We start from the raw sequence: 25,653 nt of genomic DNA, 5'->3' as shown, positions 1-25,653 counted from the left end.
ACCACCAAAACTGTAAGCGGTTGAGATCAGTAGATGGCACTAGTTGCACGCTTCCAACCGAGTTTCCAGCCTAGCGTAAACGTGCGCCAAGTTGCGTTGAAACTTCTTGGAAAAGTAACAATCTGAAGCAAATTTAGGGCTTTATTCACAAAGTAAGTTCACACAAACAAAGGAATTTACTGTGGCAGGAAGGTGCATACGATTAACATATTTTAACATATCTTAAACATAAACATTAGGGGGGGGGGGGGGGGGGGCGTCTGGTCACCCTAATTTATTGCCTGCTCTTTCTCGGTTGTTTAGAATACATTTGCCGAGCCCGGTTGAAAACTATAGTAATTAACTACAGAAACTACAGATTGCGCACAGGTTGGTAGGTTGACAGACAGGTAGCCCGGCGTCCAATTATTAGTCTCTGAACGGTCTTGATGATTTGTGGCGTTTATTAAAGTCACGAGACGCCCACAGATGTCGGATTGATTTCATATTACCGTCAAACCTTAATATGTGCTGGTTGCTATCAAGATGTGAGGTTTACTTTGGCAAATATGACAAAAAGTGCTTCTCAACAACTGTCTTCACACCATCTTGAACTTTAAATAATAAACTTTGTACATTAGATTCAGACACTCTTTTTTCTGATTATCGTAATCGGACCTCGTGGCGCAACGGTAGCGCGTCTGACTCCAGATCAGAAGGTTGCGTGTTCAAATCACGTCGGGGTCAATAGTTTTGACTGATTCTCAACATCAAGTCAACCTTTGTTGCAATGTCACAGACGTCTTCACGCATATTGGTTTAATTATATGCCAGCCAACCTAAACCCTCAAGGAAGACTAACCATCAAGACACATTGGCTTCTGCTTTCCCATCAACATCATAGTTCCGTGTGGTTGCTTTACCTGCATAGGCTATTATTTAGTAATTGTATAGTTTTAACATTGGAAAGTGTGTATTTAACAAGACGTTTAAATTTTTTTGCTGTCCTGTTACAGCAATATGACATGATAAAAGTAGGGCTCGTCCGGGATTTGAACCCGGGACCTCTCGCACCCTAAGCGAGAATCATACCCCTAGACCAACGAGCCATGCTGATTAAACATGAAATTTCATTTTCAAGAATTGTCGTCGTACTCAATGATTCATGAGGAGTGAAATGGTTTTAATGAGGCATTATATTAATTGATTTAATATTCTATGACTTGTGTTCTTGTTAAATACACGCTGTGTATGCAACCCACTCGATTTTCCAAATCAGAAATGGTAAGCTATGCGTTTTTCAGTAAAGCCCATCGTTCACGGAGGGTGTTATATCATTGGGTGTGCTCACGCCTTCGGCGAGCACAACCATTGTTCTCTCTCATATATATTATTATTTTCCCACCCCACTACATGTTCGTCTTGGTCCCGATTGAGTTGCTGTACTCGCGCGAAAGTTCCGTTTGACGGTTTAGGCTTGAATTAAGTTTTTGTGGCAAAAAGTGCCTTGTGTGGCCAAAGGGAACTCAGTGCTAGCCTAACGTCACAACTGTGATGTTTTTGGATAAATTCAATAGGCTAATTCAGGAGTCAGGGGGCTGAGCGGCGACGAGAACAAAGTACCCACTGCAATTAACAAACTGGCGTCTGGTGATCAAGTGTACAGGCTAGCATGGCGGCTATCATCGGACATGTCGAAGCATTTGACGAAGCGAGAGAACAATGGTCCACTGTAGAACGATTTGAGCATTTTGTGGAAGCGAATGACATCAAGGATGAAAAAAGAGTAGCAGTGTTTCTCATTGTCATGGGGGCACCGACATACAGACTGTTACGCAGCCTCATTGCATCAGCTAAATTTGGGATTATGGATTATAATGGAATGGTAGGCACATTGTAAACACATTTTACTCAAAGCCCATTGTGATCGCGAGAGAGATTTCGGTTCCATAAACGTAACCAAGCAGAGGGTGAACGTATCATATCGCTCAATACGTGGCTGTGTTGAAGAGACTAGCGGAGCACTGTGAGTTGGGAGATAATTTGAATGACGCGCTGAGGGACAGAATTGTTTGAGTAGCGAGTCGATACAAAGTAGTGACGGGCGTTCGCGAACGATCCGGCTCTAAGAGCCGGCTCTTGAAGGTGAACGTCGGGAGCTGGCTCGCATATCTGAAGAGCCGACTCTATTTTTAATAGATTAATACAGCCTATAAAAACTAAATGATTATGAAATAATGAATTTTAATTGTATTTAAAATAATTGACTAATTCAAAAGAACAACAAAAAAATACTTGTAGGCTTAAAGGCGCACACGATCATCCTCACATTCTGTTCCTGTCAATCCTGCATGAGGGAGGGGCGAGCCAACTCACACACAGTCAGAGAGTAGTCAAAACTCGGAGGAGAGCCATGACAAATCAATGCATTTTTAAAGATATGTGGTTACGGTCGAGTATGATTTCATTTAATAATTTAATTCAAATTGTTTTCACACCTATCATAGTCAAATTCATAGTTAAAACATGTATTTTTTAAAGAGCCGTTCGGGAGCCAAAAGAGCCGGCTCTTTTTAGTGAGCTGAGCCATACGAGCCGGCTCACGAAAAAGAGCCGGAATGCCCATCACTAATACAAAGGAAATTGTTGACAGAAATGGCTCTCACGTACCAAAAGGCTGTGGACAGGGGCGTTGTTAGACCCTTTTTACTGGGGCACGTGCCCCAGTAAAATCTAAAGTTTGAGTTTTAACAATTGACTTTATTAGTCAGTGCATTCATTTAGATTGATAATCGTATCCCAATCAATGCTTGTAAAATCAAAGCAGTTTAACCAAGGCCGTAATCACAATATATATTGTGGGGGACACCCCCCCCCCCCCCAATATTCAAATCTGCTCAAAATGTCCCTCCCAATATATTGATATAAAAATATAATATGTATATATGGGGGGAGGGGAATATAAATTCCTGCATTATTATAATGCGTTCATCTGCCGGGTATGAGTCTTTGGATACTTTTTTATGTGACCTGCATAGGCTCAGAAGAGGAAACAAAAAGGATTTGTTTACCTCATTCACTTTCGAGTGACTAGGTTTAGTAAGACGTGAATCATACTAATGATTCGTTCAAAATGAACAAATCGTTCACGAACGACACATCATTAGTTAGCACACGTCAGAAACGACGCGTTTGCAACGACGCTTAGATACGCCGTTCTAGTAAAACAGACAGTCACAGCGATATCAGCGAGCTCTCAGCATTAGTACCGTAGCTGAAAGTTGAGGCAACATGCCACTATCGATACTTTTCTGGGGTGAGCTTGAGCTAACCACCATCTAAATTAATGAATTTGGCAAATGTTAAACATATAGCAGCACCCACACAACCCACGCCACACTTCATGTAAACAATATTACTGAACAACATTTATAACAATAACTTCAGTAAAACAGATGTCAAATAGAACAAGGGGAACGTGTTGCTCTCAGGAGGAGGCTGGATAAAAGGAGCACATATTGGCACAATGGATCCTGGCTCTGGCTAAATCTACAATTGTCCACTACAGATGTACTATCCACAACCTGGATGAGTAACTAGTATAAATGACTGTGATTGGTTGGTTGACAAAAAGTGACATTGACAAGCTGTCATTGTTCAAGACGTTATGAAAAGTTTAACACGTTTCAACAAAAGGCGCCTGATATAGCTAAATGATCAGCTAACCAAACCCAAAGCTTTCTTATCTCATCCCTATTTTGTTCTGTCTCTGTTATTGTTTAACGAGCTGCTTAAGCAGCCCACAGAGCCACGCTCCCGGTGACTATGGTTTGAATGATCAGCAGGGGCGGGGGAGGCTAGTCTTTACTCACACACTGACTGTGCTCGTAAACTCGCGCATGCATCAAACTTTAGGGGCATAGGCGAGTGAAATAGTTGCACTGTAGAGCCCTGGCTCTTATTATTGAGGCTTATTATTGTCAACGATGGATACTTGCTACGAAGTTGGGGTGCGCTGACTGCGCTCACCATGCATACCTTGGGTGGAGGAGGAGGATTGTCCGGCAGCTGGAGTTGGCACCGTTGCTTCTCGAAGACAGTCGAATGTACTGCATTTTACCTTTAGCTGATACCCAACGTCGCTTCATCCTTATCTTTGGCTTTATTCAAATGTAGCCAAGCCAGTGTCTCCTACCATTATATTAGGGGGGCACCCCGCCCCCCCCTGGAAGGTCAAGTTAATATTATTTTTATTTTTTTTATCTTAAAAAAAAAATATATATATATATATTCCCGATCACAAAATAAGTCATTTAAGGTTACCTTTCCTATAAAACAGGCCTGATACCAGGCATCCCTACTAGCAACAAAATTAGAAATGAAGCGAAGTAGGGCGTGAGCCAATTAAATTCTTCTTCTTTTAGTTTAAAGGCGGTTAGCATTAAATCAAATCACCAGTGATTTGATTTAAATGACATGACTTATCTTTTGAGATATAAGTTACATTATATTAACTAGTCTTGATAGCGGTATCGATAAGCTCTGACCTTATTGATCTTCGGGTTTTGAGAAATTTGGAACCGGGTCCTTACAGAACCGGGTATCGATCCCCATCCCAACTCACAAGCCCTACTTACCCGGTGTCATGGAGCCAACCAGGTAAATAGTTATTTAGCACTAGCGTTGCTACCTGCATATACCTACAGCAACCAATGGAATAATTCCCCAGAAATCGTACCCTCTCTAGTTTACCTTTGATTGAGCAGCTAGTTGTCCAAAGCACCGGGTCTACCAACGATTGGAGTAGATACTATAGATCAGTGGTTGTCAACTGGTCTAACCTTCGGATGTTTTCTGATTGGCCTTTGACGCTGTATAACTCCAGACAACTATCATCTCAGTATGCCTGCGCCTCGTCCATTAATTGTACATAGCGGGAAAAGTTATCCCTTACTTCTCAGCGTGAGAAATGGCTGAAATGCGGGACTTGAGAGCCCTGATAATTTCATAAATAATTTCATATATTTCAATCATTTCCTAGAATGCGGGCGGCACTGTGTGAGCCTACGCACTTTTCAAAATTAAAGCGCACCATTGGAAGTTCAGTAACTTATCAAAATAAAAGTTAAACTTTTTGAGGGAGCTGAAGCATACGTCCGCGTTCCTCTCCACACAAGCTCGCAACCCACTTTTGGGTCTTGACCCACCAGTTGAGAAACATGGCTATAGACAACCCATATAGTGAGCAGCACTTCAAGTTTCCGTTTGGCTACCTAGTCGAGATATGAACGAACTATTGCTTCTTAGACAACAGTTCAATTGAAATGCCTGTATTTCCAGCAAAGTTTTCAGCCAGTTTTCCCAAAATAAATGTGAACTTATTTACGTTTTTTGGGGCATATTGTCAGTAATCAGATGGTGTTTGAATCCCAATCCCAGCTAAAATAGTGTCAGACACCCTGAGTGGCTACTCTGTTTGAACCAGCTTGTTTCAAAGGGCTTTCTTTATTACAGTTTTTTACAATCGCTATGACACTTTTTTCAATACCTTTAACAAGTTTCCTAAACTCTTAACACAGTTAGCACAACATCCGTCTGTGTAGGCTATACAATTAACACATTTCTTGTTGCTTTGACACAAAATGCATAGAGTAAACACAAATTTAAATTGTTTGAACTTCTTTTACACACAAGCTCAACCAAGACCAAAACAATCGATTTTTAGGGACTAATTTACCAATGCTTTCACATTATGTCAGAACAGATAACATCATGCTAAATGTAAATGTAAATGTTCAAAACCTAACTTATTGGCTAAAGTCAAAGTGAACAGCTGTTCATATTGTGAATTGAAATACAAATAAATCCCCTGTATTTTATTCTATTGCTACTGAGAAAAAGCTGGTTGAAGTAATGCAAATACTGTAAATCACAGCTGATTCCCAACTAGGAAACACTCAGATGTTGAGGTTCTTTCAATCACATGACCATATGGTACAAATAAAGAGGACCTCTTTGGACTGATCGTGTGCGGAAAAAGAACAATATAGAGCAACACAAAGAAAGTAGGAATACAGTTACTATGCCTGCACGAGGGAGAGGGAGACAATTACCAGGACAAGAGAGAGGAAGACAAGTACCAGGACAAGGAAGAGGAAGACAAGTACCAGGACAAGGGAGAGGAAGACAAGTACCAGGACAAGGGAGAGGAAGACAAGTACCAGGACAAGGGAGAGGAAGACAAGTACCAGGACAAGGGAGAGGAAGACAAGTACCAGGACAAGGAAGAGGAAGACAAGTACCAGGACAAGGGAGAGGAGTGGGACAAGGGCAAGGGAGAGGGAGAGGAAGACAAGTACCAGGACAAGGGAGAGGAAGACAAGTACCAGGACAAGGGAGAGGAAGACAAGTACCAGGACAAGGGAGAGGAGTGGGGCAAGGGAGAGGGAGAGGAGTTAGAATGTGTGGTGGCGCTCAGAGAAGGGCCAGAGCTAGTGTAATACTGTAAATGGAAGCTATATTGCATATTTCTTGCAAATGAAGCCTTTACTGCAGCAATTATGTTTCTGTCTTCTTTTTTTCAATACAGTAACCGTACATTCTATAAAGCTTCTCTGAGATGGGTCATTCATTTTTTGTTCTGAATTTCTGCATCAAAAGAAACAAAATTCATGCATTTACAAAACCCAACAAAACAAAAATGTAGAGAGGCTTCAAAAGAAACTGCATTGCAAACACAATCTATAATCCATATACTGTGAGACCTGACACATACCTGCATAAATGAATGCGTTTCTGTAATTCCATATGATGTCAGTGTTTTTTATGACATTGTGCTATGATTGACTAAATGTTCCTGTGAAAAGAGAACGTGTGTTAGTGTTTGGTAGACATGGTGTCATGTTTAGTGTATTTTTGTGTTATGACAATTAGTGTTTGAGTTTAGTTTACAATGTGTGACTTTGAGCATGAAATTAACAGTTTTGCCAATTGTGTGTGGTAGGTGTGTTGGTGCGTTAAGAGTTTAGAAAACTTGTTAAAGGTATTGAAAAAACTGTCATAGCGATTGTAGAAAACTGTAATGAAATGAAATATGAGTACTAGTAAATGCTTTACAATATCAGTAGAAGGGGAATATTACGTCACAATATAGTTTATGACCATTTTTACACAGGAGTGACCTTATTTTCATCGCCTAGTTGTACCCTCTCTGGTTTACTGAAATTAAGAATTTCCATGGCTGCCACACTCAGTAAAGCCAGGAACATCCAGTCTCAGCATCAGTTCCTCTGCTGAACGACAGGGGGCAGTGTGGCACAACAGAAACAACTTTTGAAACAGAAAAAACATGTCCATCTCATAGAACATGTTTAGAAAATATCCTTTATTACTTATAATGTACACTGTACAATCCATTGTAATATTATGATACAACAAGATTTCGCTTTCTAAAATCTCACGTCCGACAACAAGTTATTTCCTCAGTCTCTCATTTTTAAACTTTCATATGTTTTTACCCTTTCAATTTTTAGAATCCGTTTGAATCCAACAGTGATTCAGTATACATATACCAAAAGATGACTATAAAACGTGTGTTATCACATTCTTCTATCTCAGCTTTATAATCAACACTACAGGGATCTCTCCTCATGGCAGTGTCTCACTCATTTAACCCTCGTGCTGCCTTCGGGTCACATGACCCAAATGTTCATAACGAACCATCGTTGTATTTACCCAATTTTACCCAATACAAAAACAGATAAAAATAATTTTCTTTTAACCTTCGCAATGTGGGGGGTCTGAGACAGCCCAACGGTTCACTTTGTTTTTGTATGCGGTAAAGTTGTCGCAATACGATGGTGGGTCACAATGACTGATGGGTCAGAATGACCCGAAGATAACACAAGGGTTAAAACGGTCAAGTGATCTTAAACTAATCATTTGTGGATATAAATACTGATTTTAGATTACTTACAAAAAATTCAATACAAAAAAACAGCTAACTCACAATCATGGCAATGTTCTATTCAATCAATCATTTATAAATCAATCAATTAATCAATCAATTAATCAACAGAGATGAAGTGGTGATTGTTCTCCTTCTGCAGTATTGACTATCTAGCATGTGCAGCTGATGTCTGAATCAGGGTGACAGGAGACACCAGGTCCTAGTGCAGCTGGTCTACAGAATCAGGGTGACAGGAGACACCAGGTCCTAGTGCAGCAGATGTCTGAATCAGGGTGACAGGAGACACCAGGGTGCAGCTGGTCTACAGGACTTAGCAGCTCTGCGCTGGTGGAAGGAGGCCTCACCCTCTGAATCCATCTCAGGTAGAGATGAGTCCTAGTGGTGATCAGAGCAGGGCTGGTCCCTTACACCCCAGGGTAAACACCCCAGGGTAAATACCCCAGGGTAAACACCCCAGGGTAAACACCCCAGGGTAAATACCCCAGGGTAAACACCCCAGGGTAAATGCTCCAGGGTAAACACCCCAGGGTAAACACCCCAGGGTAAACACCCCAGGGTAAACGCTCCAGGGTAAATACCCCAGGGTAAATGCTCCAGGGTAAATGCCCCACGATGTGGATTGAGTCAAGGTGGCTCCCCACCTCCACTACCCCCACCCCACCTACACTACCACCCACCACACCCAACCTCCCCTCCACTACCCCCCACAACCTCACCTCCCCACCCCTCCAACCCCCCCTCCTCACTCCACATCCTAGCCTCCCTACCTCTACCCCATCTCTATTTCCCCCCCCTCTACCCCTCCCTCTGCCCCTACCCCCCCTACTCCATCCTGTCATTCCCATCCCCGTTGATCTGCACCACACACTCCTTATCCAGGGCCTCTTTAGAGTGGGTGGTGTCAAAGTGCTGAGTGCTCACCTTGTACCTGCCCAGACGGTCCAGCCCTGCAGCCGGCACAAAGCAGCGCTCCAGCTGGATCTCCTGCCGCAGATACGACGTCCTCTTCTGGCAGGTGTCCCCGGTGCCCTCCTGGGACGCAGAGAGGAAGACCACCAGCTCGAAGTGTCCAGCGCGGCCCTGGCGCAGGGCGGGGTACAGTGGGCTGGGGCGCTCCAGGAGGTGGTAGAAGGTGAGGGGGAAGATGAAGAAGGGGCAGGGCTGCGAGCCCAGATGGTCCAGATGGAAGTCTAGTGCTGTCTGGTGCAGGGCCTGGCCGTCGCGCTCCTCGTACAGCACGGCACTCACCTTCACCTGCACCAGGGGGCGCCGCAGCAGGTTGGCGGCGCGGAACATGAGGCAGGGCTGGCCCAGGTGCTGTCCCACCACGGCCTGAGGGCTGAACTGGATAGCACCTGCCCGCTTCTGGGGGCGGGCGATCTTCGCTACGAAGGCGCCTGGAGGTAGGAGATGGTGGAGAAGGGTGGGAGGAGGAGGGTGGAGAGGAGGAGGAGGGTGGAGAGGAGGAAGATAAGTGAATGACAGGATTTCTACAGGCTACAAGAACATGTTTTTTTTTCTCTCTTCTCCGATGATTCTTCTCAGATGATTATAGATCATCACTTTCAGCTTTGGATTCAGTGTCATAAATAACAATAACTCACTCATCTGTATCTTTCTGATAAGCATTTAACATTAAATTAATATAAAATATTTTACCATTTCCCAATATTTGAATATTAACCATTAACCTCTAAAAATGAACCCTTTCCCATTTCCTACAGTGAAAACCCTCATAGGGTTGGAGGCTGGACCCTCCTGTTCCCCACCTGTGATGAAGGCCTCCAGCATGAGTCCCAGCAGCATCTGCACGGCCAGTAGCACGATGGCGCTGGGACAGTCTCCACTGGGAAACATGGTCCCGTAACCGATGGTTAACTGTGTCTCCAGCGAGAAGGAGAAGGCTGCTGTGAAGGAGGTGATGTGTTTGACACACACTACATGGCCCTCGGGCGGAGCGTCGTGGTCCGCCACCTCCAGGTCTCCGTTCAGGTGAGCCAGCAGGTACCACAAGCAGGCGAACAGCAGCCAGTGGGCCAGGAAGGAGGTACAGAAGGCCAGCAGGACCCAGCGCCAGCGCAGGCTGAGCAGGGAGCCCCACAGATCCTGCAGGGCCAGCAGGCAGGCAGAGGCCCAGGGCCTGGGGAGGGGCGCGGGGGGGCGCAGGTTACACCGTCCGTCCTTGGTGACCAGGCGCTGGCAGGTCGTCGGGGACAACAGAGGCGAGGACTGAGCCTTGGCGTCCGGGCCGTGGTTGCTGCTGTTTGGTCTGGTTGTCATGGTGACAGGAGGCGAAGAGGGGGCACAGGGTTTCCGAGGCGACACGTCGGGGGTGACGAGGAGATCTGCCCAGAAAACACAAGTCATAAGTACCGCCGTGTGTGTGTCAGTACGAACGCTCGGAGACGGGAATCATGCGATCGATCACCCAGCTCTGCGTCGTTCGTCTTGTAAAGTTATGAGGAACAGTGACAGAAATAACCATGCAGCTGAACACAGTCTCTGTTTCTGTGTCAATATTGTTGCTGGTGATTAGAGAGGAGGCCGGCGGGGGGGTAGGCTGTGGGACCAGCGCCCTGCAGGGCAGGAATGCATCTCTTCTCTGTGGGGAACGGAGCTCTTACTACTTACTCTAATTGCACACTAAACTGGCTGGATCTCTTTCATCCGAGTGGTACGCAAAAATGAATGACAGTACTTGTGCGTAACGTAACATCGGTTACACATCTCTGTGTCTGCACGGGTGGGCGTCCCTGGAGGACCATGGCAGAACCCCAGGGAGAAGGGCCCCGAGTCCTGAGCAGGTTGTGTGTGATCATATTTAAAATAAAATAAATAACAAGGAAAGAAAGTGCCTCTAAGAATGTGTGAGCCACGCGCCACAACACTGCAGGTGCTGGGACTCATGGGTAACACTGCAGGTGCTGGGACTTATGGGTAACACTGCAGGTGCTGGGACTCATGGGTAACACTGCAGGTGCTGGGACTCATGGGTAACACTGCAGGTGCTGGGACTCATGGGTAACACTGCAGGTGCTGGGACTTATGGGTAACACTGCAGGTGCTGGGACTCATGGGTAACACTGCAGGTGCTGGGACTCATGGGTAACACTGCAGGTGCTGGGACTTATGGGTAACACTGCAAATGTCTGCTCACCTTGCTAATGAACAATTAATTAACAATTGACAAAGTCTTAAACAATCAAATTATTTGATGAAACTGTAAAATCCATCTTGAACAAATGGGTCTTCCAGCCGTGTAATCCCAGAGGACCCGCAGGATCATGTGGTCATGCAGGGGCCCTGAGCGCTGGTTAGAATAGTCAGAAGAGAGCTGGTGTCTTCAGTCATGAGAGCGTCTTTAACAGACTGGGGGGCCGATTTAATGTGGTCATCTTAAAAAAAATTAAAAACATGGTTTATGATGGTATTCCAGCCTACTGATTTGAGAACATTAGAGAAAGTTCTCATCATTGCAAACAAAGACAGACTAGTGTGTGTGTGTGTGTAGCTTGAGTGTAGCTGGTGTGTGTGTGTAGCTTGAGTGTAGCTGGTGTGTGTAGCTTGAGTGTAGCTGGTGTGTGTAGCTTGAGTGTAGCTGGTGTGTGTAGCTTGAGTGTAGCTGGTGTGTGTGTGTAGCTTGAGTGTAGCTGGTTTGTGTAGCTTGAGTGTAGCTGGTGTGTAGCTGGTGTGTGTAGCTTGAGTGTAGCTGGTGTGTGTGTACAGCTTGAGTGTAGCTAGTGTGTGCGTGTAGCTGACGTGTGTGTAGTGTGTGAAGCATGTGTGTACCTTGAGTGTAGCTAGTGTGTGTGTGTGTGTGTAGCTTGAGTGTAGCTGGTGTGTGTAGCTTGAGTGTAGCTGGTGTGTAGCTGGTGTGTGTAGCTTGAGTGTAGCTGGTGTGTGTGTGCAGCTTGAGTGTAGCTGGTGTGTGCGTGTAGCTAGTGTGTGTAGTGTGTGTAGCATGTGTGTAGTGTGTGTAGCATGTGTGTAGTGTGTGCAGCATGTGTGTAGTGTGTGCAGCATGTGTGTAGTGTGTGTAGTTTGCATGTGTAGCGTCTATGTAGCTGGCATGATGTAGTGTGAGTGTAGCTAGCATGTGTATATTTGTTTGGCTGACGTGTTTGTAGCGTGTGTACATTTACATTTACATTAAGTCATTTAGCAGACGCTCTTATCCAGAGCGACATACAGTAAGTACAGGGACATTCCCCCGAGGCAAGTAGGGTGAAGTGCCTTGCCCAAGGACACAACGTCATTTGGCACGGCTGGGAATCGAACTGGAAACTTTCAGATTACTAGCCCGACTCCCTCACCACTCAGCCATCTGACTCCCTGTGTGTAGCTGGCATGTGTGTAGTGTGTGTGTGTAGCATGTGTGTAGTGTGTGTGTGTAGCATGTGTGTAGTGTGTGTGTGTAGCATGTGTGTAGTGTGTGTGTGTAGCATGTGTGTAGTGTGTGTGTGTAGCATGTCACATGAGCAGCATATGGGTTTGAGGTTTAGATATCATTAACCACCGCATTAGATCAGTAGCCCAACTGTTAGCTGGCATTAGTAACCCAACTGTCAGCAGTGACAAGGTCTGTTCGTCCCACATCCACTGAAATAGAACACTAAAAACAACATGGCTGTTCACGTGTGCTGTGTGGGGCCGAATTCCAAATTTCAAACAGAGACAGGAAGAGGTTTTACTACTGGTCCCAGTAGTAAAACTACTGTCTGGTCCCAGACAGATCGTCTTGATGAACTGCAGTGGAGGACAAACAAGTTTGGCGGTGCTGTTTTGTGTCTGTGTTTCTGAACCCTGCCGCACATTAATTTCCTTTTTAAGGATAAATAAAGTTGGAAGTTGAAGTTGAGTTGGCTGCTTACAGAAACACACAACATTCACAGCATCTGCATTCACTGCATTTGCATTCATTTAACATTCATTCATTATAAAATGTATGAATACATCACAATTTGGTTCCCTGTGGTGTTTCTGTGAGGGAGGGCCAACTGTCCAGACAACCCCCCCCTCCCTCTCTACCCCCCCTCTTTATCAACCCCCCCTCCCTCTCTACCCCCCCTCTTTATCAACCCCCCCTCCCTCTCTACCCCCCCTCTTTATCAACCCCCCTCCCTCTCTACCCCCCCCTCTTTATCAACCCCTCCCTCCCTCTCTACCCCCCCCTCTTTATCAACCCCCCCTCCCTCTCTACCCCCCCCTCTTTATCAACCCCCCCCTCCCTCTCTACCCCCCCTCTTTATCAACCCCCACCCCCTCCATCTCCAGCAGACCAATGACTGCCATGCAAAAGTAACACCAGGAGTTTGTTAATATTCTTCCTGATTCTTGTCTGTCTTGTCCTAAACAAATAATATCATTCAACCAGTGCATGCAATAGGATTGTACGAAGACATAATTTATGTGAGCTACATGACTATATTTAAACATGAACCTTTAGCATGTTTTCTTATTGTGGATGTGTGGTTGAGAAGTCTACATGCTGTCTACTGCTTATTCATTCTGGAAAGTTAGTGATCCTTCAAGGACACCTGTAAATGCTTTCTCTGGTGTTGAAGAAATGGGTGATAGAATGTTGTTTGTGTATCTACAGTCGCCCTGCCATTGCCCCTCCCAGACACATGGTGAGGATTAGAACAGACACCATGCTGTTGCTTCAGCTTGGAAAATGTTTGACCCTTTGTTCTACTTTTGCAAAACACAGGCCTTACTGACGACACGAAGCATGTCTGTCTTACTGACGACACGAAGCATGTCTGCCTTACTGACGACACGAAGCATGTCTGCCTTACTGACGACACGAAGCATGTCTGTCTTACTGACGACACGAAGCATGTCTGTCTTAGTGACGACACGAAGCATGTCTGTCTTACTGACGACACGAAGCATGTCTGCCTTACTGACGACACGAAGCATGTCTGCCTTACTGACGACACGAAGCATGTCTGCCTTAGTGACGACACGAAGCATGTCTGTCTTACTGACGACACGAAGCATGTCTGCCTTACTGACGACACAAAGCATGTCTGCCTTACTGACGACACGAAGCATGTCTGCCTTACTGACGACACGAAGCATGTCTGACTTTATGACGACACGAAGCATGTCTGTCTGACTGACGACACGAAGCATGTCTGACTTTCTGACGACACGAAGCATGTCTGCCTTACTGACGACACGAAGCATGTCTGCCTTACTGACAACACAAAGCATGTCTGCCTTACTGACAACACGAAGCATGTCTGCCTTACTGACGACACGAAGCATGTCTGCCTTACTGACAACACGAAGCATGTCTGTCTTACTGACGACACGAAGCATGTCTGTCTTAGTGACGACACGAAGCATGTCTGTCTTAGTGACGACATAAAGCATGTCTGCCTTACTGACGACACGAAGCATGTCTGCCTTACTGACGACACGAAGCATGTCTGCCTTACTGACGACACGAAGCATGTCTGCCTTACTGACGACACGAAGCATGTCTGTCTTACTGACGACACGAAGCATGTCTGTCTTAGTGACGACACGAAGCATGTCTGTCTTAGTGACGACATAAAGCATGTCTGCCTTACTGACGACACGAAGCATGTCTGCCTTACTGACGACACGAAGCATGTCTGTCTTACTGACGACACGAAGCATGTCTGTCTTACTGACGACACGAAGCATGTCTGTCTTAGTGACGACACGAAGCATGTTTGTCTTAGTGACGACACAAAGCATGTCTGCCTTACTGACGACACGAAGCATGTCTGCCTTACTGACGACACGAAGCATGTCTGTCTTAGTGACGACACGAAGCATGTCTGCCTTAGTGACGACACGAAGCATGTCTGCCTTACTGACGACACGAAGCATGTCTGAATTTATGATGACATGAAGCATGTCTGTCTTACTGACGACACGAAGCATGTCTGCCTTACTGACGACACGAAGCATGTCTGACTTTATGACGACACGAAGCATGTCTGACTTTATGACGACACGAAGCATGTCTGTCTTACTGACGACACGAAGCATGTCTGCCTTACTGACGACACAAAGCATGTTTGCCTTACTGACGACACGAAGCATGTCTGACTTTATGATGACATGAAGCATGTCTCTGCTTCTTTTGTCTAAGACCATGCATCAATACTTTTCTATACTCTCTGGTGCAGATGTAAAGTCTGCATTTGCAGTTGCAGCAGCAAACTTGCGCTGTAAAACTCACCATGCAGTAACTGAAAAGCTACAAAAATGACGTACTGAATCTGTTTTACTGAATCAGAAGTTTAAGCTTGTCAATAAAATTGAAATAAGATTTAATCAAAATAATAGGCGTACAAAATGGACATTCAGATTGTTCCCTGTAATATTGACAGTATTGAGGTTGCTTATATCTCCTTAGACATAAACAGAAGGTAAATTCTGCAGTAGATAATATATGACACTATCATAACAACAACCAAAAAGAGAGAGGAGCATCGACAATGGAGGATGCACTTTCGGCCCTACTATAGATCACTATAGATTACTATAGATTACTATAGATTACATTTCGGAGCCCGCTCTGATGCCTCTCCAAACTCAAACTACATCATGAGTTCACAAGCCTTATTTCAGACAAGTTTGTATCCTTCTTCGACTCTATCAAGATGGAGCGAAATAAGTGCCTTCTCTTCAAAAAACAGGCTGACATTTTAGAAAATGTAAATGTGGGAAGACGAGAAATATTTATACAAGTTTAATGTTTGATTGATGAAGAAGATTTAAGACAACGTTGGACATTCGTAAAGTGTTGAAACCATACTGGCCCTGTGCTGTTGGTGAAAACAGAGAAGCATGGAGATTTAGGCTACTACGGTAACATTTAGACAAATAACAAGGAAGTTGCTGAGAAGTTTGCTAGTCCGTTTGACACCACCTGATATGACACCATCTGTTGAACCACCTAAAATGACCAACAAGGAAGTTCTTCAGTGATGCGCATCTGAAGCGAGGTGATACTGTATTCACTGGCTAGCAGCATGTGAATACAGCGTTACATCACCGTCCCGTGTTCACCAGCCTGTCGGTGAATGTTTATCTTTAACAATGAACGAGTTGTTTCGCTTTTCTTTTGCATAATTCCGATGAAGTGTAACTGCAATTGTACACAAGGAAATACCGCCTGCTAGAATTAAGATTCAAATGCAGTATTGAGATTCATACGATTTGAATGTTTGGTGGAAGAATTTGCCTGTAGTGCATGTTTCACCGGTGCTTTGAGCTTCCGTGATGTGAAAAATGATTGGAATGTGATAAATTTGCCATTCCAGTGTTTTTTACATGTAAAAAGTCTCTAGCATTGAGTTTGTAACTGCAATTATTCATTCGTTGTTTGGTCAATTTTTTGCCTCTGGCACAATAAAAACATTAAGCTTTAAATATATTAATACAAGATTACAGTGTTCTTGATTACATCTAAATACCCAAGATACTAATTAAAATACTGAATGTAACTGTCTTCCAGTTTAAATATCAAACAAGCCAACACACCAAGGTTTCTCTACGAAACTCCCTGAAACAGCTCACATATTTTCATTCATTTGCCTCGACCAGAGAAGGACAGATGAAACTCATTTCTGCTTTGTAAAAGTGTTCCAATCTCTCAAGCCATACCACAAACACATTCTACCAACATAGCGGTTACCAAGTCTTAGTTACTCAACCATCTGTCTTGTTGAAGGTTGGTCTAATCAACAACAAAACTCACCGGCGAGCGCAGACAGAGGGGCCAGGGATGGGCCCTCGCGCTGGTCGGGGGGCGGACGGGACCCAGAGGACACCCGAGGCGAGGGGACAGGACGTCGTCTCCCCAGGAACTCTTCAGGGTGGCGGGCGGACTGAGCTCCTCCGCTCTGCTCTCCCCAATCTGAACCCTCCTCCCGCCGGAGGATGATTCGATTGGTCACATTACTCTGCATGTAGCCAATTAGTGTTCCCGGAAGGCAGGAGAGGGGGGGGTGAGAGAGGGGGGGCAGGAGAGGGGGGGCAGGAGAGGGGGGGCGGGAGAGGGGGGGTGGGAGAGGGGGGGCTGGAGAGGCCCAAGAACAACACCTTGTCACAGTTCATTGAAAGAGTCGCTTGTTGGTCCTGTGGTTGGTAGAGTACATGAGTGTGGATTATGGAGAGAGGGAGCGAGGGAGGGGGGTCATGTAGAGAGAGAGGGTGACAGGGTGTCTGTGTGTGTGTGTGTCTCTATTGTATCTCTCCCTATCAACGCCCTCTCTTCTCTGGAGAACAACACAGTTCCTACACTTCGCTTTCACAGTTCAGTTTTCTGTCACCACAGGGTCAACGGTTTGTGATGCCAGAGGGCCAGGGTCCCCCGGCAGTCCAGCCCCGAGAGGAGAGGAGAGGAGGAGGAGAGAGGAGGAGGAGGAGGGAGGAGAGAGGAGGGGGGAGAGAGAGGAGGAGGGAGGAGAGAGGAAGGAGGAGAGAGGAGGGGGGAGAGAGGAGGTGGGAGAGGAGAGAGGAGGAGGGGGAGAGAGGAGGTGGGAGAGGAGAGAGGAGGAGGAGGAGGAGAGAGGAGGGGGGAGAGAGGAGAGGAGAGGGGAGAAGGAGGAGGGAGGAGGGGGGAGAGAGGATAGGAGAGAGGGGAGAGGGTCCTGAAGGAGAGTCATGCTGTTATCTTCCATGCTGCTATGTCATGTGATCACAGATGTCATGTGATCACAGATGTGATCCTTCCTATGTCATGTGATCACAGATGTGATCCTTCCATATATAAACCTCACAGTGCTCTTCTGTTGCCTGAGCTACAGGGCAGCCATATGACACAGGGTCAAAGGCCAACTGCAGTCTCCGCTATGCTATCACCCCAACTCATCCAAGCGAACTTTACTCACTGAGCCGACAGGAAGGCTTTCTCTGATAACCACTCTGGATGGAGACACAGTTCCTGGGGAGATAAACTCTTATCTAGTGTGTATTTAACCCTTGTGTTATCTTCGGGTCATTCTGACCCATCAGTCATTGTGACCCACCGTCGTATTGCGACAGATTTACCGCATACAAAGACAAAGTGAAGCATTTTCTTTTAACAGCTAGGCTGTCTCAGACCCCCCACATTGCAAAGGTTAAAAGAAAATTATTTTAATTTGTTTTTGTATTGGGTAAAATTGGGTAAACACAACGATGGTTCGTTATGAACCTTTGGGTCATGTGACCCGAAGGCAGCACGAGGGTTAATGTGTAGGCACTGCTCCCCCCTACAGTACAATACTGAATGAGATCAATGAGTCAGGGGACATGTGATGAAGAGGAAGAGGAGAGGATCAGAGGAGTACAGGAGGTACTGAGTTGTGCTGAGCCCATTTCATTAGTTTTGTAGTAGACGAGGGGAGAGGTGTGGGTGGGGGGATAAAGGTGGGTAGAGGAGTGGAGGGGGAGGTAGAAAGAGGGAGGGAGGGGGGGGAGGTAGAGTGAGGGAGGGGGGGAGGTAGAGGGAGGAGGTAGAGTTGGGGAGGTAGAGTGAGAGGGGGGGTAGAGGGAGGGAGGGAGGGGGGAAGGTAGAGTGAGGGGGGAGGTAGAGGGAGGGAGGAGGGGAGGTAGAGGGAGGGAGGAGGTAGAGTTGGGGAGGTAGAGTGAGAGGGGGGGTAGAGGGGGGTAGGTAGAGTGAGGGAGGGAAGGGGGGTAGAGTGAGAGGGGGGGTAGAGGGAGGGAGGGTGGGGTGGAGGGAGGGAGGGGTAGAGTAGCCTGGTCCTAACCAGACTCTCGTACATTTCATTTGTACAGAGAGTCTGGGCTCGCTCCATCGACAAGCGTTAACTTCCTTGAAGGCGGGTACTCTGTTGAAGTTTAAAACTATTGGATCTGCCCAGAGCCACTCTGGATCTGCCATAACCAATCGCTAGCGTTCGCCTTCGCCAACTCCTTCACGACTAACGGAGCTAGCTGGAAAATCAAACGAACCCCGTGGGGATCAAAGATTGTTCTTGCTCCGGCTTTAACTTCTGGATATTCGGCAGCGTTACCACAACGGACCGAATGGCTTCGCTCGCATCTTTCTCCGCAGCCATTACGGAACTGCAACACAAACTAGCGCACGACATCTTCGTCATCATTCTCAGCCACTCCCTCTGTTCGCTGATTGGACAGGTAGAAAATTAACCGGAGACATACTTACTTACGTACCTCATGCCCAGACCTAGTACAGAAGCAAAAATTTTAATTGAGCGGAAGTACGTAGGAGGGCAGAGCCAGGCTAGGGGTAGAGGGAGGAGGTAGAGTGATAGTGGGGGTAGAGGGAGGGAGGGTGGGGTAGAGGGAGGGTGGGGTAGAGGGAGGGAGGGGTAGAGGGAGGGAGGGTGGGGTAGAGGGAGGGTGGGGTAGAGGGAGGGAGGGTGGGGTAGAGGGAGAGAGGGTGGGTGGGGTAGAGGGAGGGAGGGTGGGGTAGAGGGAGGGTGGGGTAGAGGGAGGGAGGGTGGGGTAGAGGGAGGGTGGGTGGGGTAGAGGGAGGGTGGGTGGGGTAGAGGGAGGGAGGGAGGGTGGGGTAGAGGGAGGGTGGGTAGAGTGAGAGGGGGGGTAGAGTGAGAGGGGGGAAGAGTGAGGGGGGGGTAGAGGGAGAGGGGGAGGGGGAGGTAGAGGGGGGGGTAGATTGAGTGTGAGAGGGGGAGGTAGAGTGAGTGAGGGAGGGGGGGGTAGAGTGAGAGGGGGGGGTAGAGTGAGAGGGGGAGGGGTAGATTGAGAGGGGGTGTAGACGGAGGGAGGGTGCGGTTGGTACTGCTGGTCTCCCCACTGTTATCCTTTTTATCATCTTTTCATTCTATCTGCCCCCTTTCCCTTTCTCTCTGTCTACCCCTTCTCCCTCTCTGTCCCTCTCTCTCCGTCTCCCTCCCTCTCTCTCTCAATTCAATAGTATTTTTTTAATAATGCACACTTATTATTTATGAAGATTGCATAGATTAAAAAGCATACACTTGTTGCTGCTCATTTACTCTTCAGCCAAGCGTCCTACAAAAGTTCCAATCTTGAGGACTTCCTGAATGATTGTTGCCGTCATTACAACCCTTCTCTTGACCACAACCACTACGCACGCAACCTCCTGTCTTACGACTTTGGTTTTGACAACCACATCGCTGCAGATGACCCTGGCTTGGTGAAAATGGCTTCCAATGTGATAACTGCAATTCGGCATGATTTCCACCTATCTATTTTAACTGAGTACTTTGATGAGTCAATGATCCTGCTCAAATACGCCCTCTGCTGGTCGCTGGATGATGTGGTCTCCTTCAGACTTAACAGCCGCAATCAAGGCTCACGCCGCACTCTCTCGTCACTCACTGCTGACAAGATCCGAACCTGGAACGCCCTCGACTGGCGTGTTTACCTGCACTTTAACGCCACCTTCTGGAGAAGAGTGGACATTTTGGTGGGTCGGAAGGAGATGAAGCGAGAGGTGGCTCAGTTGCAGGAGCGACGCGCCCAGCTGACAAGAACCTGCCTCAAAGAGGGTGGGGCAGTTGACCCTTCACAGGTCAAAGATACCGAGCTGAAGCCATTCCAATATGGCGCAGCCGTTATCCAAGGTTACAACTTGAACCCGGGTTTGGACGGCCCTGACAGAACTTTCTTCCAGAAGCTCATCACTCCAGAACTGATGTACACGAAGGCTCTGTACACCAAGCAGTTCCCAGAGCTACAAGCTGCTGCATTACAGAAGTAGAGGACAGAATGAGCCCAAATAGTTTTCACAACCAAATGCCTCCAAGTTCCTTGTCTAAATAACACTATTTCTCACACTACACAGTCACACTACAGTCAAGTTCAAGTATTTTATTGTCAGGTACACAGAACAACACAAGGTCAGACTGGGCACCGAAATTCTTGACAAGACAACGCAAGCAACTGGCATGACATAACATAACAAATAAGTACACAGAACATAATTTACATCTATGCTAAGCTTAAATAAGTAAAACTTCCTAAATATACAGATAACAATAAATAATACACTATATTAACCCTAAATACTAAAACTTCCTAAATATACAGATAACAATAAATAATACACTATACTAACCCTAAATACACATAAAACCTATTACAACCCTATAGCCTATTCTAACCTAGGTGGAGTACAGTGAGTGCAATAGTGCAAAATTACAGATAGTGCAACCAGTCTAACCAGTCTATAGTTAGACCACATATTTAATATTTAAGATTCCTATATGTTGAATATGGCACCTTCCTGCCAAAGGAAATTCCTTGTCTGTGCAAACTTTCATGGCGATTAAAACCCTTTCTGATTCTGATTACACATCAAACATACCTCTACACAAAGTGAATCATACCAAAGCATTGTCTTGTTTGTACTGTCTGGAAACTGTTACTTTGCTATATTTATATTTCACTTTAGATAAACGTTTTTTCATTAATTTATTACATTAATGCATCCTGACTTGTTAACTACACACACTTACACAAACAGACCCATCATTCAGAGACTATTAATGCTAACTCGTAACAATGAGTGTTTGTGTTTTAGGGATGCAAGAATACAGTTAGCCCACAGTTTGATACCTTGGTTTTTTAACCACGGTTTTTGGATTGGTTCTGATGGCACATCAGTGTTTTTTGTTATTTTATGCTTAGGCAACAGAAACAGTAAAAGGTTAATTTTCTGTTATTCCGTGTTGTCATAGAATGTCGCTTTCCACACAATGTCACTCTTGCAAAGCCACATTGTTTGAATGAGTTTTGAAATAAATAGGCCAAAAGATTTACACGCGTTTACAGCAAGAGACAGCAGGCAGACTCAAAGGAGCTTAGGTTTATTAACTCAAAGATACACAATTTGCCAACTAACGTAAATGGTTCCAAACTGGGGGAAAACACAGGCAACAAATCAGGAACACAGGAACACAGGAACACACACATCAAGACAGGACTAACCGACAAACACGAGGAGCAGACATACACAAGAGGAGCAGACATACACAAGAGGAGCAGACATAAACACGAGGAGCAGACATACACAAGAGGAGCAGACATACACACAGAAGGCAGTGTGATTACAAAAGACTACAGCGGGTGATTAGGAATGTGTGTGTGCGTGTATATGTGTGTGTGTACATGCACATTTATGTGTCTGTCTCTTCCTCGCTCCTCTTCTCCCCGTACACCTCTTCCCTGCTCCTTCTCTCCCCTCTCATCCTTCTTTCCCCCGGTCATCCTTCTTTCCCCCGGTCCCCAGTATCCTTTCTCACCCCTCTATTCCCTCTCTCCCCTTTCCTCCCTGGCTCCCTGACCCCCTCTCCCCTGCCCCCTCCCTCCTTCCAGTCTCCTCTCCTCCCTCTCTCCTTCCCCTCTCCTCCTCTCCCTCTCTTCTCCCCCTCTCCTCCTCTCCCTCTCTTCTCCCCATCTCCTCCCCCTCACCTCTCCTCCCTCTCTTCTCCCCCTATCCTCCCTCTCTCCTCCCCCTGTCTTCCCTCTCTCCTCCCCCTCTCATCCCACTCTCCTCCCCCTCTCCTCTTCTCCCCCTCTCCTCCCTCTCTCCTCCCCCTCTCTCCTTCATCTCTCCTCCCCCTCTCCTCTTCTCCCTCTCTCCTCCCCTTCTCCTCCTCTCCCTCTCTTCTCCCTTTCCTCCCCCTCTCCTCCCTCTCTCCTCCCCCTCTCTCCTTCATCTCTCCTCCCCTTCTCCTCCTCTCCTCTCCTCCCCCTCTCCTCCATCTCTCCTCCCCCTCTCCTCCTCTCCCCTGACTCAGTTCCCTGGCTTCATTGTAGGCACCTCTCACATTGCTATTCTGAAATTCACCTCTTTTCACACGAGTATGAGCTGTCTAGAGTTCCATACTCCTTTCCCAGTCTGTCTGTGTGCTGTGTGCGTTTGTGTTATTTCACACATAGCTGGGAAATGGTGTACACTCTACTATGTGCAGTTTTGAAGTGTGTGTGTGTATCCTTACACACCAACTCTTAATGTCTGTTCCCTCTTTTTTCCATGCCCACTGCAATGGGCTCTAAGAGGAAGCATGTGTTCTCCAGTCTAAGAGATGGGCGGAGCTGTGAACACACACACACCAGACACTGGGAGGAGGAGGAGGAAGGCAAGGCAGAGAGGAGGGGGAGGAGGAGGAGGAGGAAGGCAGAAAGGAGGGGGAGGGGAGGAGGAGGAAGAAGAGATAATGTGAGCATGTGAGTGTGGTCTGTGAATGCATGCAGTAGTTATGTCCTCTCAAGGGTGAGTCTGATGGCACCTGACACACACTCCTTTTCATGAAGTCTTCAAGTGTTGGCCAAACATCTGCATACATATCTAGATACACCTTAGCGTGTCAGCTCAGGTTTGCTAGCTGGGGAACTAAAGTAGGCTCTTTCTTACAGGGAACTGTCTCTGTGGCACAATGGACACAGAGTAATGAATATCTAATCCTGAGAGTGTAGGAATCCAATTAGAGCGCAACTCACTTTGACAGTCTGAAAATCTGACCTTATCCAAGATGTCTATATAACTGGCTGTGACAGAGAGGGGGAGGGAAGGAGAAAGACAGGAAGAGAGAGAGGAACAGAGCAATTAGCTAAAAAGTATTACCCATGAGGTGAAACAAAGGAGAAAGAGATGATGAAAGAGAGAAGATGAGTCCATCTGAGCCTGTGTGTGGAGAGTGTATGTGTGTGTGTGTGGGGGGGTACGAGTGTGGAGGGTGTGGTAAGCGTGTGTGTGGAGGGGGGTGTGTAAAGTGTGTGTGGTGTGTGTGGGAGTGCGGGTGTACCATGCCACATTCAGCCCAGTCAAGTGTGTGTGTGTGGGGGTGTGTAAGGTTTGTGTGGTGTGTGTGTGTGTGTGTGTGTGTGTGTGTGTGTGGGGGTGAGTGTGTGTGTGGGGGTGGGGGTGTGTGTGTGGGGTGGGGTGGGGGTGTGTAAGGTGTGTGTGGTGTGTGTGTGTGTGGGGGGTGTAAGGTGTGTGTGTGTGGTGTGTGTGTGTGGGGGTGAGTGTGTGGGGGTGTGTAAGGTTTGTGTGGTGTGTGTGTGTGTGTGTGGGGGTGAGTGTGTGGGGGTGGGGGTGTACCATGCAACATTCAGCCCAGTCCAGTGGGCCTGCTGCAGGCTCGTTTTACCTCTAGTTCCATCCGACAAAGGAGGCTTTTACTGGCAAAACAAGCTCCAACCACCCCACACACCCTCCACACACTCACACACACCCTCCGCCAGGGCCGGCCCAAGGCATAAGCGAACTAAGCGGCTGCTTAGGGCCCCCGTGGCCACCAGAGGGCCCCCAAGAGCACATGAAATTACAGTTTAATGTACCGTGTTTCTTCGTTTAAACGCCGCACCAAAAATGAACATTGTGTAATAAACGCCGCCCCAGAAATACGGTAGGAGCAGCATGTCCTGAAATACCTAGTAGCAGCATGTCATTTTAATGAGCATTCTCTTGTGTTGCACTAGGGGTCCACTGTTAGCTAGATACGTTTCAAATATCACATCAACATACTTTACTTAGCAAATTACTCTAGCTAGCTAGAGACTAGCTGTTAGTTGGCATTAGAAGGGAAGCTTACGAAAAAATAGCCATAAAAACTAATAGCAGTCTAGCCTATTGCTAACGCCTGTCTAGATTATCTATTGAAAGAACTGGAGAAGCAGGTGCTCTTGCGTTAGCAAGCTAAACTAGTTTACAGGCTATAGTAGGTAGTCTAGGTGTTTTCGCTATCTAGCTGTTCTTGCATTCCTTGCAAATCAGCCTTAATAAAAAGCAGATGAGATAGAGCTAGCTAGTCTAACTAACATTGACATTTACTCGTTGCTTAATCGGTGATTTAGAAGACGGTACTGTTCAAACTGTCTAAAAACATTTAATGTAGCGAACTAACACGTTAGCATGTTCACGCAGCTATCCTAGAATACCGTATTTCTTCAATTAAACGTTGCCCTCAAATAAACGCCACCCTCGAATAAACGACGCACCAAAAATGAACAATGTGTAATAAATTGAAGTTTAATCGAAGAAATACAGTAATTAAGAAAAAATAATAACAATTGGCGACGCCAAAGGGCCCCCAAATAAATTCTGCTTAAGGCCCCATAAAGGCTTGGGCCGGCCCTGCCCTCCGCACACACGCACAACCTCCACACACACAAACACCCCTTCCCCCCACGCACACACCCTCCACACACACATCTATTACTAAAAACAGCCCAATTCTGATCTGAGAGAAGCTTTCAGCGTCTGGGCTTCTACGCCTCGTCCCCTCTCCTCTCACCTGCCCCTTTCTCACCCCCTCTCTCATCCCTCTCCTCTCACCTGCCCCTCTCTCACCCCCTCTCCTCACACCTGCCCCTCTCTCATCCCCTCTCCTCTCACCTGCCCCTCTCTCACCCCCTCTCCTCTCACCTGCCCCTCTCTCACCCCCTCTCCTCTCACCTGCCCCTCTCTCACCCCCTCTCCTCTCACCTGCCCCTCTCTCACCCCCTCTCCTCTCACCTGCCCCTCTCTCATCCCCTCTCCTCTCACCTGCCCCTCTCTCATCCCCTCTCCTCTCACCTGCCCCTCTCTCACCTCCTCTCACCTGCCCCTCTTTCATCCCCTCTCCTCTCACCTGCCCCTCTCTCACCCCCTTTCCTCTCACCTGCCCCTCTGTCACCCCCTCTCCTCTCACCTGCCCCTCTCTCATCCCCTCTCCTCTCACCTGCCCCTCTCTCACTCACCCACTCTCCTCTCACCTGAC

General features: G+C 46.8%; 2 protein-coding genes, 1 long non-coding RNA gene and 2 other non-coding genes across 6 annotated transcripts in view; 1 reads left to right on the top strand and 4 right to left on the bottom strand.

The window, feature by feature from the left end:
* wdr53 (WD repeat domain 53) overlaps positions 1-978 on the bottom strand; it is an 81,540-nt gene extending 80,562 nt beyond the window's left edge. Inside the window, exon 1 of the mRNA XM_062472708.1 lies at positions 967-978. The gene's annotated coding sequence lies outside the window, so the exon portion shown is untranslated. The remainder of the gene's footprint in view (positions 1-966) is intronic.
* trnaw-cca (transfer RNA tryptophan (anticodon CCA)) lies at positions 655-726 on the top strand. Its single transcript has one exon. It is a non-coding gene; the product is annotated as a tRNA-Trp (tRNA).
* A 38-nt stretch (positions 979-1,016) lies between the features above and the next one.
* Positions 1,017-1,088, bottom strand: trnap-agg (transfer RNA proline (anticodon AGG)). The gene has a single exon. It is a non-coding gene; the product is annotated as a tRNA-Pro (tRNA).
* Positions 1,089-7,343: 6,255 nt separating this feature from the next.
* Positions 7,344-8,160, bottom strand: LOC134029366 (uncharacterized). The gene is made up of 2 exons (XR_009931633.1): positions 7,884-8,160; positions 7,344-7,642 (listed from the first exon to the last, which is right to left on the bottom strand). It is a non-coding gene; the product is annotated as an uncharacterized LOC134029366 (long non-coding RNA).
* Positions 8,161-8,744: 584 nt separating this feature from the next.
* On the bottom strand, positions 8,745-16,806 carry kcnj13 (potassium inwardly rectifying channel subfamily J member 13). Of its 2 annotated transcripts, XM_062473014.1 has the most exons (3): positions 16,695-16,806; positions 9,718-10,293; positions 8,745-9,345 (listed from the first exon to the last, which is right to left on the bottom strand). In XM_062473014.1, the coding sequence occupies exons 2-3, from the start codon at positions 10,226-10,228 to the stop codon at positions 8,771-8,773; spliced, it is 1,086 nt and encodes a 361-aa protein (XP_062328998.1). In that variant the 5' UTR covers positions 10,229-10,293; positions 16,695-16,806; the 3' UTR covers positions 8,745-8,770. The 2 variants fall into 2 exon arrangements, with proteins under 2 accessions (XP_062328998.1, XP_062328997.1); XM_062473013.1 differs by lacking the exon at positions 16,695-16,806 and having other exon boundaries at positions 9,718-10,384.
* Between the last annotated feature and the right edge of the window lie 8,847 nt (positions 16,807-25,653).

The sequence above is a fragment of the Osmerus eperlanus genome, chromosome 11, assembly GCF_963692335.1.
Source record: "Osmerus eperlanus chromosome 11, fOsmEpe2.1, whole genome shotgun sequence".
In the NCBI taxonomy this organism is placed as follows: Eukaryota; Metazoa; Chordata; class Actinopteri; order Osmeriformes; family Osmeridae; genus Osmerus; species Osmerus eperlanus.
The sequence above is the reverse complement of the archived record's forward strand: the minus strand, read 5'-3'. Positions and strand labels throughout refer to the sequence as shown.